Raw genomic sequence first — 18,541 nt, forward strand, 5'->3', positions numbered from 1 at the left:
TCACTCACACGAGAACAAACACAGCCGAACCTCCGCGAAGCGCGATAAGGAGGCCCATATAGCAGAGCCTAAAGCAGACAGTGCAAACATCCATTTTGCCAAAACAGACATTCCCTTCACAAACAGGATATGGAATAAAGACACACACACACACACACACACACACACACGGACACACACGGACACACATGGACGATAAGCAGCTTCCGGCACAGAAATCTTTACCAGAGGCCATTCCAAACGGCCATTTTCTCTACAGCCTGAGTCAGCACTAAATTCATTTCTAAAAATGAGACACCGGATATCGCAGAAATTCAACACACAAAAGGTATTAAAAATGCCAGCGGACTGAGAGAGAAGAATGAGAAACTGGGGCTTCCATTGTGCGGCTCTGACAATTAAACTGCGGCAGGGCGACGAGCGAGGGCTCCTGGCGGGACCGACGGGAAGGAGCGGAGAGGAAGCGCGACGGTGAGCACGCACACAGGTGATACCTGTGCCACACCTGCGCTGCACCTGACCCGTCCCGCCTGAGCGCACAGCTCAGCGCTGCGCCGCCCCGTTAAACGGCTCGAAGTGCGCCCGCGGGCCCTCGCTACTGACAATAAAATAAACGCTGTTCCCTTTCGCTGAAAACGACCCAACGACTGATCCTCATTAAAATTTATATAAAAAGCTTATTAAACACGTATTACACATACACTTACTAAAATTCATAAATAACAATGATGTTGCAAAGTGGGAATACGCAGACACTAGCTACAGCCTGAAACGTATATCATACATATGTATAATGACAGAATGCACACAGGTGGGTTTAGTGTTAAACGGTGAGAGTTCGCGGGGCATCCAAGTCCCCGATGAAGCAGAACAGGATCAGGCAGCGGGAGGTCATCCCAGCGGCGTCCGACACCAGGGCACGTCCAACCCTTAACAAGCCCCACCCCCCTTCCCCACCCCCCCCGCCCCACCCCCCTCCTCGCCTCAGCAACCGTGACACATTCACGGAGAAAACTGCGATAATGAGTGAAATACAACCTCATCATAAACAGAGAGAGAGAGAGAGAGAGAAAAAGAAGAGAATGCTGAAAAGGAGGGAGGGTGGAGGGGACGAGGTGGTAAAGCTACACCCAGAGCTCCTGGGCGAGGGGGGGGGGGGGGGGGTGATGGAAAGCGCTCGCTGGATTATTCAGCGAGTGTTGGGTTGCAGGATCGCTCCGCGCCGCGGATGAGGGAGGGGGGGGGGGGGGCGGGGGACTGACAATCCCGCATATTGTTCTGCCCCCGAGAGCCCCCCCCCCCCCTCAATACCGCCGCCGTTGCCGCGGTGACCCCGCGTGCGGCCCGTTCCTCGGGTTTCAGGAAGCTGCGTGCGTGGCGGACGTTGGCGGGAAGGACGCGGCCGGTGAGAGACGCGGGACCTCACTTCCTGTGTGACTGGCTGCCTGAGGGGAATAACGAGGGGGGTGGGGGGGAGAGGGGGGGGGTCAGATCAGGTTTTACCCAAAATCACACATCAGTGGATTAAACTGGCTTCACAATTACGTTATCTACTTAAGCTTGGAAAAACAAAACTCAGTGATCCTGAATCTTTTCAGGTGTTCACAAGTTAATTGCTAATTAAGAACTACACCTGTGTCTGGCGTTCTGACGGCTGTTTGAAACACTGAGACTGACGGCTGTCTGAAACACTGAGACTGCTGTGTGAAACACTGAGACTGACGGCTGTGTGAAACACTGAGACTGACGGCTGTGTGAAACACTGAGACTGACGGCTGTCTGAAACACTGAGACTGACGGCTGTGTGAAACACTGAGACTGACGGCTGTCTGAAACACTGAGACTGACGGCTGTGTGAAACACTGAGACTGACGGCTGTCTGAAACACTGAGACTGACGGCTGTGTGAAACACTGAGACTGACGGCTGTGTGAAACACTGAGACTGACGGCTGTGTGAAACACTGAGACTGACGGCTGTTTGGAACACTGAGACTGACGGCTGTGTGAAACACTGAGACTGACGGCTGTGTGAAACACTGAGACTGACGGCTGTCTGAAACACTGAGACTGACGGCTGTGTGAAACACTGAGACTGACGGCTGTTGGAAACACTGAGACTGAAGGCTGTTGGAAACACTGAGACTGACGGCTGTTTGAAACACTGAGACTGACGGCTGTTTGAAACACTGAGACTGACGGCTGTGTGAAACACTGAGGCTGACGGCTGTGTGAAACACTGAGGCTGACGGCTGTGTGAAACACTGAGACTGACGGCTGTGTGAAACACTGAGAAAGCCTCATCATCTTCTACAGCCTGAGGAAGGTGAATGACCGAAACGTTGCCGCTGCTTTATTCGCTCAATATAATATAGAGTATAAAAACATGTTACATGTTATGTTGAGTCTGGGAACTACATCTCTCATAGATTCACTCTCAATCTCTTTGAGATTGTGAAAAGCGCTATATAAAATGAATTTATTATTATTGTTATTATTATTATCCTATAAATGAGTGGTGTGCAACAAGGATCGATACAACATTTACCCACAAATCCACCACCCAAATCAAAGCAGAAGCTCTTATCCAGAGACAGAGTGAACGAGCATTAGCGTGCGTCTTCACTCAGGGATTCCATTCACCTTGATGGAGGGACAGGCCACACGTTGCTAATGCGCTGCTGCATATTTACTGTATGTATTTATGCACCTAACAACTCAAATCACAGGGAGGACGGCATTCGCCGTTTGAAAAGTAGGTCATCGAAACAGCTGAACGCAAGCCGTACATATCTTGCATTCCAGAACAGAGATGTTCAGATGTTGCATGTTTTTATGCCTCCGCGATGGCACAGCTGTGGCCGGAGGCATTATATTTTCGGGTTGTCTGTCCGTCCGTCCGTCCGTCTGTCCCGATTCTCGTGAACGCGATATCTCAGGAACGCCTTGAGGGAATTTCTTCAAATTTGGCACAAACGTCCAATTGGACTCAAGGATGAACTGATTAGATTTTGGTCAAAGGTCAAGGTCACTGTCACCTCACAAAACACGTTTTTGTCCGTAACTCAAGAATTCATACGCTAATTATGACAAAGTTTCACACAAATGTCTAATAGGATAAAATGATGACGTGATGACATTTTATATCCAAACGGTCAATCTAGCCAGGAAAAGGAACCAGGGAAGGAGTGAATTATCACATGCATGAAGCCTTTCCTCCTGGCAAGACTCCATTGTTTAGAGATTGTACTTACGTGCCCTTTCAAATGCAAGCTCTCCCCCAAGACTTAGGTGCTGAGAGCCATTGGAAAGCAACCCTGGGTGACTAGAAATTATAATATGTGAAGAGTCATTGCTCTAGCCAGGAAAAAGAACCAGAGAAGGAGTGAATTATCACATGCATGAAGTCTTGATGAAGTGATGACATTCTATATCCAAACTGGCTACTGGTTGGCGGAGGCATGCAACCGCGAGGCGGTATTTCTAGTTTGTATCTGTCATCAAACTCAACCACTGCATCAAGACCAAAAATATGCTTCTGGACTGAATCCAGCTAGAATCAAACGAGGACAAGACAGTCGTGACCACACCTTAAAGGCACAACCCATAATTGGCAACAACCGAACAGAACAACATGGACAACGATTGGTGGAAACTTTCTAGTTTTACTTCCGGAATCCATTCTGGAATAAAAAGGAAGCAGGCGTAGGAAGCGGAAAGTATCCACCAATCACTGTCCGCGTTGTTCTGTTGGTCGACGTGGTTACACTGGTGGTTACCAAAGTAAACAGTGACGGGCGGAGTTCCTCTCTTTCTGAACACAGTGAGGCGATTCATTGGCTGTCTTGCTCTGTTATTTCTCTCTGGATGTCAGCCAGCAGGAGGAGATGAGGCGGCAGAGACGGGAACCGGGATCCGGGAACGGTCCCATCAGTGGGGGTCCTTTAAAACGACCGCTAGCCCACCTCCCGGCAGGGTGGGGGTGGGGATGGGGGGGGCGGCTCCTCGGGCGTCGGTGCTCCACCAGACTGCTCGGGGGGCAGGGCGCATCGCTGAAACGCGCCACAGGCGACCGCGATCGATAAGCCTCCGATCCGGAGCCGGCGTTCCCGACGGCATTCCGATAACGATCCCGCCACGGCCCCGAGGCCATCGCTCCCAGACGCAGCCGAGCCGCCGATCTCACCAGACCCACGAAAGCGGCGGACGGCAGCGGACGCCACACCGCGCGGTAATCGGAACATTGACCAGTGCGCCACATGGGACGCCGGGGGCCGGTCCTCTCCATCACTGAACCCCCTGGGGGGTTGGGGGTGAACCCTGCGCTGCTCAGACCAGCTGCTGCTGCTGCGGCCGCCACACCACACTCACAGACAGGAAATGCGCTCTCCAGCCTGGGACAGGATGTGAAGGATAGCGTTAGCGCTAATGCAGCACGTCTGTCTGTTTCCTCCCACAGAGAGATGGAACCGCACCGCACCGGGCCACAGGGTGTTAACACACACTGCACGTAAAACTCTGCCTCGTCATTACTGTGGGAGGAGGGACAGCCTGCTAGCCCCTCTCCTCTGCAGAGACAGGCAGATTTGAGGTTGCGGGTTCCAGTCTCAAGCCAGACTTATTTCAGTAAACATTCAACTGTATAAATGGATTTTATGGGGAGAAAAAACAAAAGGAAAAAGCAAGGTGTGTAAGTTAATCTGGATTTGAAATATTAATGGCACTGTAAGTTCAGGGGAAGGGGGACCCTATACCCCCCCCCCCCGTACTCCCCTCCCCCCCCCCGCCCCCCATTACAGGAAGCGGATACTTTGGGAACTGCTGTAGAAGTCACAGAACAACAGCCCGAGATGGCCAGAGGTCTCCATCGCCGCGCTTCCTCTCTCCGTCGGGTTTGTTTTGAGTCGTCTGCCAGCGTTTGTCTCGGAGCAAAGTCATCCGTTGCTGTCCCGCCAGCGATATTCCTGATAACAGCCCAGATGGGGGGGGGAGGATGTGGAGGGGGGGGGGGCGCTAATATTGGGATACACATCAAAGGCAGCTCCAGGGCTGCCCGTAAATCAGGGCACTTAGTGGCACGGGCCGCAGATACAGCTCTTTGTCTTAAGAGCTCTGTGGTCTTGCGTGGGGGGGGGGGGGGTGGGTGGGGGGGGTGGTATGAGAGACAGCGCTCTGCTCAGAGCTTTGGCCTCTCTGACGCTGCCTGGCCTGGAGAGCAGAGAAGACGTGCTTTCCTTTCTGCTGCTTTTTATGCCTCTTTCCTGTTATGCTGTTATGGAAGATTAAGGAAACACACCTGTGACTGGGTACCTGAAGTGACTGGGTGACTGGGTGACCGAGTGAATGAGTGACTGGGTGAGTGAGTGAGTGAGTGACTGGATGAGTGAGTGAGTACGTGAGTGAGTGACTGACTGGGTGAGTGAGTGAGTGAGTGAATGAGTGAGTGACTGGGTGAGTGAGTGAGTGAGTGAGTGAGTGACTGGGTGAGTGAGTAAGTGAATGAGTGACTGGGTGAATGAGTGACTCAGGCCAGAGCCCTAATCCCAGCCTCCAGCTGTTCTGTGCGCAGCAGAGCGCTGGCTCTTCCCCCTCACAGTGTGCCAGGAAAGGCAGGCGTGCGGCGGAAACGGCGTTCAGTGCAGCGTGTTTTCCGCAGGAAGTGCGGACGGTGCTGACGTAAGCGACAGAGACAGCGCAGCTGGCCAAAGGGCACAGGTGCGTCCTGTTCCACTCTCTCTCTCTCGCTTTCTCACTCTGCTTTCAGGACTGGTGTTTAGGCCCAGTGTTCAGCCCCAGTGTTCAGGACTAGTGTTTAGGCCCAGTGTTCAGGTCTGGTGTTTAGGCCCAGTGTTCAGGACTGGTGTCTAGGCCCAGTGTTCAGGACTGGTGTTTAGGCCCAGTGTTCAGGACTGGTGTTTAGGCCCAGTGTTCAGGACTGGTGTTTAGGCCCAGTGTTCAGGACTGGTGTCTAGGCCCAGTGTTCAGGACTGGTGTTTAGGCCCAGTGTTCAGGAGCTGTCCACCTGACCCATCCACCCTTCTACAGCTAACGTTCCAACAGCACTGCGGGAGGTTAGCACGCTAACCATGCTAACGTTCCGTGCCGACAGCACTGCGGTGTCTGGCCCCGTTAGCATAGCCGCTAACCGCAGGCTGGCGCGGTGGTGTCCCAGAGTGCCCTGGCCGACACTCTTTCAGGCCTCGGCGACTAGCGATTCACGGCGGCTGCCAGCTTGCAGTGACCCACAGCTACCCCCCGGACACCATGCCTACTTCCTTCCGCCAAGACGGCCCCCCGCGGTCGTGGCGAAGTGCGGGGGGGGGGGCGGGGGCCACAGAACGGGCAGTAAATTGGTCAGAGGGGAACGCGGGTCCTCCGCGAACAGTGCTTTCTGCTGACACACTGCGCTGTTGTCATGGCGCTCCGGAACCACGGAAACCAGCAGGAGGCCCGGGACCCGTCCTAACAAACGGCGCCGCGGGCGGGAGACGGAATGTTCCGGAGCCTGGGCCCGCCGTCCCCGCCGTCCCCTGCTGAGCAGCGGCGTTTCTCTCGATCGCCCGGGGAGCGAGCGCCCAGACAAACCCCCGCGCGAACGAACCTTACGGCCCTTCCAAAAAAAAAACCTGATAAAATTAACCGTGAAAAGCTTTTCTGTTAACTCGCGTGTAAAACACCTAAATGTATCCCTTACCTGCCATGCCCCTCGGGCAGGGCTGCGCTCGCCTTTTACTTCCTGGAGGTGCACCGCGATTGCTTCACTAAAATTAATGGCTAACTAGCTTACTAGCATTTACTTTGGCTGTTCATTAATCTGAAAAAAATCAGATTAGAAATCCCAGGCTGTTTCCTTCCCAGAGGGGAACAGACATCCTGAGACACACAGACCTGAAGGTGCCGAGGCGGGACAGCGGAATATTTGTGAAAGCCTGCCCCCCATTTCACCATGAGCCGCCAACAGTATTCCATCCTTTCTGCGTTCCCCAGTTCCACAGGAACAGTTCCTGTTAAAGTGAACGCAACCGAGAAGACTACAGCTGTGGTCTCCATATACCCCATTAGCACAGCAAACCAGAGACCTTTTCCCAAAGGGGCTCATGGGAAATGTAGTCCTCAATGTCTGAAACCCCCTTCAATGGGAAACAGGCCTCGACGTGACCATGACTCAATAGAGGCATTAAAATTCTGGACCTGAACTTGCTCTGGTGTCAAGACGGAGGGGGGGGGGGGGGATCCCCTTCGGTATTCAGAAACCGAACACGACCCCCCACCCCCACAGGGCTCAGACTGACTAACAAACGGACGGACGGACGGATACTCACTCTGCCTGCCAGCTCCGCTCAGGGACCCCGCAGAGCTGGGCCTGCTGGTCTGCTGGGGGCCCGACTGGCAGAACTGGGGGGCCAGAGGCGGGACGCGCCCCCCCCTCCTGGGGCTCTGCCCCCCCCCGTCGGGAGTACGTGGAATCTTGGGCCGGTTCGCGAACCCCAGGATGAAGTCGCTAACAGGGGGGACAAGGTAGATTAGGCCACTCCCAAAAAAACTTTCCACACGCAGGCTACTGATAATAAAAGCACTAGCACCACCGTGCCAGATCAGCTCACATGATACCTGCATATCATTTCCCTTTCAGGCAAATCCAAGGTCTGGTCATTGCATAACTTGGTATGTCATTTAATGACACAACAAAAAACAAACAAATTAAAACGCCGTCTGAAACTGCAAAAACAAACATTTTCCTACTCTCATCGTCTCTTTTGGACACTGCTTGCATACAAGCTGAGAAATGATTTCTTCCAGACCATAGTGTCTTATATGTTTTGCGGTGTACGGACAGCAGGTCTGGAACGTGTCCAGCACCACAGAGCATTCGGACAGGATCCTGAGAGGAGACGACCTCACTGACGACACGGACCAGCACACACAAGCACACAACTGCTATTCATCATCCAACCAGATCTGTCACTACAGCCTGGGCAATCTGAAACGCGGCTCACTGATTGGCTGCTCAGACTAGCCTGGGCTCTCTGATTGGCTCACCACCACTCAGATTGGCTTGGGCTCTCTGATTGGCCTGTTTGGCTGTTAGACTGGCCCAGGCTGTCTGATTGGCAAGTTTGGCTGTTAGACTGGCCCAGGCTCTCTGATTGGCCCGTTTGGCTGTTAGACTGGCACAGGCTCTCTGATTGGCTGCTCAGACTGGCCCAGGCTGTCTGATTGGCCCATCGCTGCTCTCTGATTGAGGCCTTGGTGGTGCAGACGGTGGCAGGATCCTGGATCTTGGATGACTAATCCACACAGGTCTATTTCAGTGTGCAGGGGGGGCGGTCAGAAAAGAGGCTTAGACTGGCAGTGTGAGGCTAAGACACCGGCGGAGTTAATTAAAGTTGTGTACCTGAGGCTCAGTGTGTGCAGAGATCACAGGGTCAGGTTCTGGGGGGATTTATCGGAGGTGAATCGCGCTCTTTGTGGGGAGGGCTGGAGGAGGGGCTCCGTGGCGCTGAGTCAGAGCGAGGGGAGCTCCGCACGGAGAGGGGATTAAACATTCCGAACGGGAAGACAATAACGACCCCGGCATTCCGGAGCGTAGATGTCATTCCCAGGCCGGAATGTTGCACTCTCTCAAACGGCTTCTGCTGCTCCGCCCGGGGAGAGGGAGGCTGGGAGTGTGCCCGCTCGCCCGCCCGCTCGCACCTGTGTGAGGTCCTCACCTGTTCACCTGCTCACACCCACACCTGTGTGAGGTCCTCACCTGTCCACCCGCTCACACCCACACCTGTGTGAGGTCCTCACCTGTTCACCTGCTCACACCCACACCTGTGTGAGGTCCTCACCTGTTCACCTGCTCACACCCACACCTGTGTGAGGTCCTCACCTGTCCACCCGCTCACACCCACACCTGTGTGAGGTCCTCACCTGTCCACCCGCTCACACCCACACCTGTGTGAGGTCCTCACCTGTTCACCTGCTCACACCCACACCTGTGTGAGGATCTCACCTGTCCGCCTGCTCACACCCACACCTGTGTGAGGTCCTCACCTGTCCACCTTCTCACACCCACACCTGTGTGAGGTCCTCACCTGTCCGCTCGCTCGCTCACACCTGTGTGAGGTCCTCACCTGTCCACCCGCTCACACCCACACCTGTGTGAGGTCCTCACCTGTCCACCCGCTCACACCCACACCTGTGTGAGGTCCTCACCTGTCCATGTGCCCGTTGTACTTCTCCCCGCCCTGCAGGGGGTGCCCTTCGACACGGTGGTGCAGCGTGGGGTCCTGGTCACACTCAGAGTCTGAGAGAGACAGGGGAGACACATGGGCGTTTGCAGACCTGTGGGCCTACTCAACTACTGCTTGTATTATTTGCATAGACTGCTTTGTTGCTGTTTTTGTTCGTGTTAATCAGATTAACCTACAGGGTCCAAGTTAAACTACGCGGTCATTCCCTGCACTTGGAACTGTACTTCCCTCTAGGGTTTTCAACACACCTGTACCTGGTTATGGTTATAAACTTTGTTGTACGTCGCTCTGGATAAGAGCGTCTGCCAAATGCCTGTAATGTAATATGTAAAAAATAAACAAATAACAGGAACTTCGCAACGAGGCGTCTAACAAGTTGTTTTTCTAGGGGTTGAAATGGAGCAGAACGCTGTTGTTGACGACTGAATGATGAAGCCAAAGGCATTCTGGGATGGATGATTGCACACCCCCCCCCCCCCCCCCCCCCCCTTCCCCCTCTGTTTACCCTCTCCTCCTTGTCTTCCTGACACAAGCCCCACACAGCAGTTGACCTTGACTGTGAGTCACCGGGTGAAAAGGATCACGTCCAGCGTAAGTGGTGCTTGAGAAAAGCCAGATCAGCTGGCTGCCAGGAGCAGCGCTTAAACGATCGGGCGTGCCCCCTCCCCCCACCCACCGCGCCCCGCAACGCCCCGCCGCCCCCCACCGCCCCCCCGCCTCCTCCCAGGGCACTGACGGCAGCATCGAACCACTCAAACCCACAAACTGCGTTTCCCCGGGAGGCGGACAGGAGGAAGACGAGCGGCATGCTCATCTCGCACTGAAGCAGAAGGACACAACGGCTCCTCGCGCCCGTCCCCCATGACCACGAGGCTCAGTCACTCACAACATACTGCCAGTTTCCCTGTTCTCTTCCGTCATACACACACAATTACACAACATTTACAGATAACATCAATCACAACTCCTAAACTGTTCTGAGCTCACAAGAACAGGTGTTTTATTGGAATGAGCACTCCAGAATTGAGTGATTACAAATCCCTGTGACAATGGACTTAAGACGAGACTTCAAGTTATAAGATTAAACCTGACATAATTAATGAACCCTGTTTCTGTGGGAGTTCAGAAGTACAGTGTGTGTGTGTGTGTGTGTGTGTGCATGTGTGATGTGTGTGTGTGCGTGCGAGCATGCGTGTGTAACCCCCCCCCCACCCCACCCCACCCCACCCCCGATGTGCACACTCACCCAGAGTTCGGTGCAGGGAGTCCGCAGAGCTGGGCCGGCTGCAGGTTCGAGGGGTGGGGCGGGGGCTGCTGCGGGAGGTGGGCGGAGTCTCCTGCCGTCTCTGCTCCCCGTCACTGCTCCAGGGAAAATCAATAAAGATCTCATTAAACACAGGAACAGACCCGCTTCATGCTTTTACCCGTTTACACGGGAAACAGACATTTGTGACCTTAAATACTTCTGGGGAAACTGGTAATAGGCTTTTACTGCCGATGATCTGATCTGGCATTCAGCTGTCCGAGAGCGCAGGATCCCCCCGATCCTCAGTCTCAGCGGGAGACGCACATTTAAGGTCTGAAAAAACAGCACTTCCTGATTAATCAGGAGAACATTCCACCCACTCTTTTTCTTCTGATTGAGTTATCTTGCGCAGCCTGTCCCTTTCCCCCTCTCCCTCCCTCCCTCCCTCCCTCCATTCATCTCTTCCCCCTCTCCTCCTCCCTCTCCCCCACCCTCTCCTCCACCCTCTCTCCGTCTCTCTCTCTCTCTCTTTCTCTCTCCCCTCTCTCTCTCTCTCTCTCTCTCTCCCCCCCCCTCCCCCCCTCCCTCGCCGGTGACTCAGTGATTTCTGCTCAATTGTTCAGCTGAAGCGGACTCTCACTCGCGGGCGAGCACAATGGCTGGCACAGGGCAGAGGGCAGAGGGCACAGGGCAGGGCTGCTGTACGCTCGCTGATGCTCATGCCAACGGCCCGGGCGGTAAAACAGGGAACAATGCCGCGTGGAACACGAGCCAGGGCACCGCCAGGGACCGGTATCCGGCCCATCTACCCGCCATCTGATTGGACGGCAGCCCCATGACCTCATTCTGCAACAGGCATCTCTGACACCCGCTCGTTCGGGGGGGGGGCGGCAAACGCACACTGCGGGACGGGGTCCGCGGACCAGAACCTCCCAAAACGTTTCGCTGAATGTCACACCAGGTAACACCTGTGCCAAATTGCGCTATGTGGCTGGACAATTTATCCGCAAACAGCGACCACAAACATAAAAGTCAGTTAATCATTCATCGCCTCTGGTGCCATTAACAGCTAAATGAAAGACAGAAGGAAACGACTGACAAACCAACACGGAGCCGTTTATACTGCCTTCTTCCCTTTCACTGGCTGAACGCTGTCAGTCATCCTCAGCTCTTACGGCAAATCAGATCTAATTTATTTGTGCAGAGCCTTTTACACTAGAATTTCACTGCTCCGTGAAGAACAACATACCTCATCAAGTGGAATGCCTGTAATGTAATGTAATGTAATGTAATGTAATGGAATCTACTGCTGTCATTGAGCGCTGAATTTGTGTTTGATGGACAAACAGATACCTGTACTGGGGATGGGGTCAAATCCAAGGCTATGGACAGCCCTGTGAGGTAAACCCAGATCAACAGGTCAGCCTGCATGGAAACTGACGCACCACTGATGTGCATCCAGGTGTAGTTTACCTGGACTCACACCAGACCTGAGAGTCAGCCGGGGGGGGAGTGGTCACAGCCCAACTCTTCTGTCCAACCCCATTCCTGGAGGTCAACCACCCAGTAGGTTTTCACTCCAACCCTGACAAAGCCACACCTCATTCAAGAACTAGAGCAAGGAATTCCCAGTCTCCTTCCTGGAGATCCACTGTCCCGTAGGGTTTCATCGCAGCCCTAAACAAAGCACACCTCACTCAGCAGATCCAGAGATAAGCAGCTTTTGAGGTCTTCCTGTCTACACATCCACCACCGGAACAAAAGGACGGCTACTTTCACGGGCCTCTCGACGGTTCGGCTTCCGAATAACGGCGCCGCGTTCGCCAGGATGAAACCCGAGCAACTTCCGACAACCGACGCGCAAAAGCAAACAGTGGCCCCTTGGAGCAGCAAAGCTGAAGGCACACATTACTGTGTTTGATTTTCAGCTGAGAGGCCGACCCCAATGCGCATTTCCATTAGCCGCCGCCACTAAAAAAAAAACTGACATGAGTGAGTGAACACCAGCTCCGCATTGGTGAGGAAACTGCTTCCTCATTGGTCAGATTTTGGGAGACTGACTGGATTGGTTAGAGTGGGAGAAAGTGACTCCTCATTGGTCAACATAGGGGAAATAGGAGAAAGTGGCTTCTTATTGGCCAAAAATTAGGAAACTGACTCTGGATTGGTCAACATTGGGGAAAGTGGCTCCTCATTGGTCAGAGAGGGGAAAGTGAATGTGGATTGGTCAGAGAGGGGGAAAGTGAATGAGGATTGGTCAGAGAGAGGGAAAGTGACTGTTGATTGGTCAGAGAGAGGGAAAGTGACTGCGGATTGGTCAGAGAGAGGGAAAGTGACTGTGGATTGGTCAGAGAGAGGGAAAGTGAATGCGGATTGGTCAGAGAGAGGGAAAGTGACTGCGGATTGGTCAGAGAGAGGGAAAGTGACTGCAGATTGGTCAGAGAGAGGGAAAGTGAATGAGGATTGGTCAGAGAGAGGGAAAGTGACTGCGGATTGGTCAGAGAGAGGGAAAGTGACTGCGGATTGGTCAGAGAGAGGGAAGTGACTGCGGATTGGTCAGAACGGGGGAAGGCACTCACAGAACGGAGGTGCTTCGTTGGGAGCTGGGCGTGACCGGGCGCTGGAGCGGCTCGTCGATGCTCTGACCCGCCAGCGCCGACCGCCGCTTAGCCTTCAGAGAGTGAGTCATGATCTGGAACACACACATGCGCACGCGCACGCACGCACGTACACACCACACACACACGCGCACACCCCATACACACACACACACACACATACCCCATATACATACACACCCCATACACACACACACATACCCCATATACCCACACGCACACACACACACACACACACACACACAGGGTTCAGACGTTGTGTATGGCACAGACATGCGATAGGGTTAAAGCCTAAGCCTCTGTCAGGTGAAATCCCAACTCTGACCTGCGGGGACTTCAGAGTGTCACTTATCTGACCTGGAGAATCGTGGCTCACAATGGCGGTGATAATACAACGGTAATGAGAGCCGGCGACCCGGACCGAAACGCGCCTGGCGGCTTCCCAGCTCGACTCTTATCAATTTACAAAAAGCGTTCAGAAGTGAACGTTCAAAAAACCGAAGCGGGGTGTCCCGTTTCGTACGGAAAGCGCCCCGCCACCCACCCCCAGGTACTCGGTCGTCAGCAGCGATTCTCCGGAGAGTTCTCTGGGCTGCGGCTGCAGAACTTCCTCCTTATCCAGGTCGGCCTCCATCGCGTCGTCCTGTTAAAAAAAAGAGCGAAGGATTATGGGGATTTGCTCCGAGACACAGCGGTGAATGAGCCCGGATCACCTTCTACATTTCAACATGGCGGAGCCGTCACAACGCACCCGCCGAAACAAACAGGGCTCCTAAGTACCCTCGGAATGGGAAGAATAAGCAACGTATTGGGAGGAAAATATACTGCGAGACAGATTTAGTTTCCGAGTGAGGAAACGAAATGGAAAAATCAACTGCGTCAAAACAACAACAAAAAAGTGTGTGAAATATTCCTGCTCACAGACACATAGAGAAACGCAGGCGAGGGCGGTGTTGGTGACGCGAGTGCTAATTTTGTGAGGTGACAGGAGTTCCCGCACCTGTGCACCTGTGTGACCCCGTGCACCTGTATAACTCCGTGCGCTAACCCTGCAGTGCTCACCTGAAAAAACTAAAAACTCCACGCTGCCAATTTTTTATTGATCCATTGCCAGGTCAGCATGAGTGATTCCAGGACCATTACTCCTGTTCCTAAAATAATCTCGCCCCCAGGAAAATGCTGATTTCAGGCCCATAGCTTTGACATCGATAGCGATGAGATCTCTTGAGCACATTACAGTATGGAAATTACAGACTAATGTGCAGAATCTTTTGGACTCCTACCAGTGTGTTTATACAGACGGTGGAGGCACCATCGATGCACTGAACTCCACTGTGCATTTTATTTTAAAGTCCTTCAGCCTCTGTGAGATTAAGGTTAAGGATTTCGGTTCAGCACTTGAAACAATAGACCCACAGATCCTGTTAAACAGGGTGGAGCTGCTGAATTCCTCACATGATAAAATAATGTGTCACGACGATAATAAGCATCATCCATTCCGGGAGCTTCCGGAATAATGACATCACTCCAGCGAGGGGATCTGAGGTCAGAGGTCAGCTCACCTCGTCGTTATCATCTTCCTCTTCATCTTCAGACTCCGCACCGTCTTCAGACGTTTCCTCTAGAAACACACGCGCCGGGTCAGGTAGAGGGAGAAACGCACACACAGTTCTGGGCTGTGGTCTGGGACTTCAGCAGTAAAACGTTACTGTCAGTTAAACTACAGCAGCTGCCGACAACAACTGACAAATCTGGACTTTCACTGGAAGTTGTTTCATTATGTGTGTGTATGACTGTGTGTATGTATGTATGTGCATATGTGTGTGTGTATGTATGCGCGTGTATGTGTGTGTTTGTGTGTCTGCGTGCGTGTGCGTGCGTGTATGCGCGTGTGTATGTATGTGTGTGTGTATATGTGTGTGAGTGTGCATGTGTGTGTGTGTATGTGTGTGTGTGCTGCTCTCTCTCTCACCGGAGTGCAGCTGTTTGATGATGAACTGTATCTGCCTGTGCAGGTCAGGATCCTCCTCCTTACTGTAGCAGCACAGAATCTCCTCCAGACTCTGAACACACAGCAAGCAGGGAGCAGAGAGGAGAAGAGGAGAGGAACGAGGGAGCAGAGCGGAGGAGAGGAACGGGGGAGCAGAGCGGAGGAGAGGAAATTAACCAGGGAGAGCCTGCAGGAGAGGAGAAGGAACTGGGCATCTGATGACAAAGTTACAGGTAGTACTGCTCCATCACAGAAGTGAAATAACTGAAAATATACTGAAGTGAAATATACTGTCCAGATACATCAAAACTTCACAATACATGGGCAAATATATAAACTACTGCTGCTTTGATATAATGCAATATATTCTACTACTCTGAAGTAGATTTGTAATTATAATTTCAATATATTTCATTATATTCTATTTAAGTAGGAATGGATGGGTAGGAATGCCATGGCACTAGGCCTGACCTGAACTGATTCAGTGAAATATCCACAGCCATAAATGGACAATATATGCAAATATATGTAAATGGTAAATGGACTGCATTTATATAGCGCTTTTATCCAAAGCGCTTTACAATTGATGCCTCTCATTCGCCAGAGCAGTTGGGGGTTAGGTGTCTTGCTCAAGGACACTTCGATACGCCCAGGCTGGGGTTTGAACCGGCAACCCTCCAACTGCCAGACAATCGCTCTTACCTCCTGAGCCATGTCGCCCCCCCAATATGTGCCTGCCAAATGTATAAATGATGATAAAGCAGGTGGTGATGATGAAGATGACGAAGAGTTTTACTCACCATCTCCCTGGCCTCCTCGCGCACTGTGGGGTCACACAGGATGCTGTACAGCGCCCCGTTCACATACGGCCGGATCTGCAATCGCAGCACGATGGGGTCAGGGGTCACCCAGCGGGGTCAAGGGTCAAATCAACATCGCAAAAAGAGTCAACTTAACACTTCGCCAAAACTTCACCGTCCCGCAGACTATGTTCTAACACAGGTTAATGGACACTGGTGTCTGTGAGTCCGTGCAGTTAAGACTGCAGTCCATTAGAGAGCCTACTGGACTTCACCAACAGAGATCAATTCTCACACATGAACACTCAGATCAATAATAAAGCAACACGCATACATTATTTAATCAGGCGTGGCAGCTTCCTGAATAAATGCCAAACCTGCTTCACACAAAGCAAGCCTTGTGAAATTAATTCACAAAGCGTCGACTCAGTCACTACGCACTTTCACAAGAACCTATTGACCGGAGAAAAACAAAAGAGACTTATTTATTTTGTGATAAACATTAGGCAGCTTCAGACAATATAACCCCACAGCGTTATTAATGCCCCACCCAGAACAACATCAAAGGCCTTATTCTGGCATTTCCCCGTCAGCTCAAGTCAGAGGAAAAGTACGAATCGCGCGTTCGTCATCGACCCGTTCCTCCAGACGAGCGCGAGGGAGAGAGAGGAGAGAGGGAGAGAGAGGAGAGAGGGAGAGAGAGGGAGAGAGAGGGCGAGAGCGGAGAGAGGGAGAGAGAGGGAGAGAGAGGAGAGAGGGAGAGAGAGGGAGAGAGAGGAGAGAGGGAGAGAGACGGATGGTGCCCGTCGTGCAGCAGCGCTGACGGACAGGAGATGGAGCTCCGACCAATCACGGCAGGACCAGACCGCGAGTGCGTTGGGAGGATGGGCCGCAGAGAGAGAGAGAGAGAGAGAGCGAGAGAGAGAGAGAGAGAGAGAGAGAGAAAGCAAGAGAGAGAGAGAGCGAGAGAGAGAAAGCAAGAGAGAAAGAAAGAGAGAGAGCGAGCGATCGGCCTGAAACGCGTCCCAGAGTCCCGCTACGTCTTCATCCCTAACCGACGAGCAGCCCCTCCTCCCAGCGTCAAAACCACAGACCTGCAGAACCCCACTGGGTGCAAAATGAGCCCGGGGGCCTGAAGCATGCGAGTGACGCGTCACTAATTTACCGCCTTCCAGCGATCGGAGGGGTCAGAGAGGTTCACTTTTCCGGGAGACTTGAGGGCTGATTCAAGTTTAGCACGGGCGGATGAGCAGGCTGAGCATGCTACGCTACGCTAACGCTAACGAGCGCACGGCGTCACCCGGTGAGATTAGCTTGGGGGGGGGGGGGGTGTGTTGAATCACCTCGTGGTTCTCGTGTCCCAGGAGGTCTGTTAGGACCTTCAGCACGCGCTTCGCGATCTCAGCACACTTCCTCTTACCTGCAAGAGAGAGAGACAGAGAGACAGACAGAGAGAGTGAGAAAGAGAGGGAGGGAGGGAGAGAGAAAGAGCGAGAGAGCAGGGCCTACGTGTCACTGATGTGATGGGGGCGAGGCCTGACGGTGAGTGACAGGGCGGGGGCGGGACCTACCTTGTGTGCGCAGGCACAGGTTCATTAGCAGGGCGGATGAGTACACCAGGGTGTAGTCCGACAGGCAGTCAGAGTCCTGCAGCTCCTCCACCAGCCAGCCAATCAGACCGTCCTCAATCATACACGACTGCTGAGCTCGCCTGCGGGGACGCACACGCACGCACCACACACACACACACACACACACACACACACCCCACACAAACGCACGCACGCACACACACACACACACACGTGCACACACACACACACACACACACGCACACACGCACACACACACACACACACACACACACACACGCACAAACACAAACACACACACACGTGCACACACACACACACACACACACACACACACGCACACGCACACGCACACGCGCACACACACACACACACGCACACGCACACATGCACACAGACACACACACACACACGCACGCACGCACACGCACACACGCACACACGCATCACAAACACGCACACGCACGCACACACAGAGTTAATCACAGTGACACACGGCGCATCCCAGCACACCGCCTGCTCATTGGCTCTCACTCTGGTCAGCTGATCATTTACTCCGTCTCCCCCCACAATAAAACTGCGCAGTAAGAGACAGAGGCACAGGAAGAGCAGCGCTAACCGCATTAATGTGAGCAGTCATGTACGGCGGCCATGCTAACGTGCTCACCGGCATTAAGGGACAGAGGCACAGGAAGAGCAGCGCTAACCGCATTAATGTGAGCAGTCATGTACGGCGGCCATGCTAACGGGCTCACCGGCAGTAAGAGACAGAGGCACAGGAAGAGCAGCGCTAACCGCATTAATGTGAGCAGTCATGTACGGCGGCCATGCTAACGGGCTCACCGGCAGTAAGAGACAGAGGCACAGGAAGAGCAGCGCTAACCGCATTAATGTGAGCAGTCATGTACGGCGGCCACGCTAATGTGCTCACTGGCAGTAAGAGACAGAGGCACAGGAAGAGCAGCGCTAACCGCATTAATGTGAGCAGTCATGTACGGCGGCCATGCTAACGTGCTCACCGGCAGTAAGAGACAGAGGCACAGGAAGAGCAGCGCTAA

The 18,541-nt window shown here is 53.2% G+C and overlaps 1 protein-coding gene across 6 annotated transcripts in view; it reads right to left on the reverse strand.

Moving 5' to 3' along the window:
- Positions 1–1,290: 1,290 nt before the first annotated feature.
- LOC118224713 (lisH domain-containing protein ARMC9) overlaps positions 1,291–18,541 on the reverse strand; it is a 30,901-nt gene continuing 13,650 nt past the window's right edge. For all 6 annotated transcript variants that reach the window (XM_035412358.1, XM_035412360.1, XM_035412363.1 and 3 more), the window contains 11 exons: positions 17,463–17,602; positions 17,235–17,311; positions 15,892–15,966; positions 15,074–15,164; positions 14,664–14,722; positions 13,646–13,744; positions 13,063–13,175; positions 10,484–10,596; positions 9,200–9,290; positions 7,321–7,499; positions 1,291–1,445 (listed from right to left, as the gene is read on the reverse strand). In XM_035412358.1, coding sequence (XP_035268249.1) covers positions 1,423–1,445; positions 7,321–7,499; positions 9,200–9,290; positions 10,484–10,596; positions 13,063–13,175; positions 13,646–13,744; positions 14,664–14,722; positions 15,074–15,164; positions 15,892–15,966; positions 17,235–17,311; positions 17,463–17,602 — 1,060 coding nt within the window. In that variant the 3' untranslated portion in view covers positions 1,291–1,422. The remainder of the gene's footprint in view (positions 1,446–7,320; positions 7,500–9,199; positions 9,291–10,483; positions 10,597–13,062; positions 13,176–13,645; positions 13,745–14,663; positions 14,723–15,073; positions 15,165–15,891; positions 15,967–17,234; positions 17,312–17,462; positions 17,603–18,541) is intronic.

This window comes from Anguilla anguilla, chromosome 4, assembly GCF_013347855.1.
Source record: "Anguilla anguilla isolate fAngAng1 chromosome 4, fAngAng1.pri, whole genome shotgun sequence".
NCBI lineage: Eukaryota > Metazoa > Chordata > Actinopteri > Anguilliformes > Anguillidae > Anguilla > Anguilla anguilla.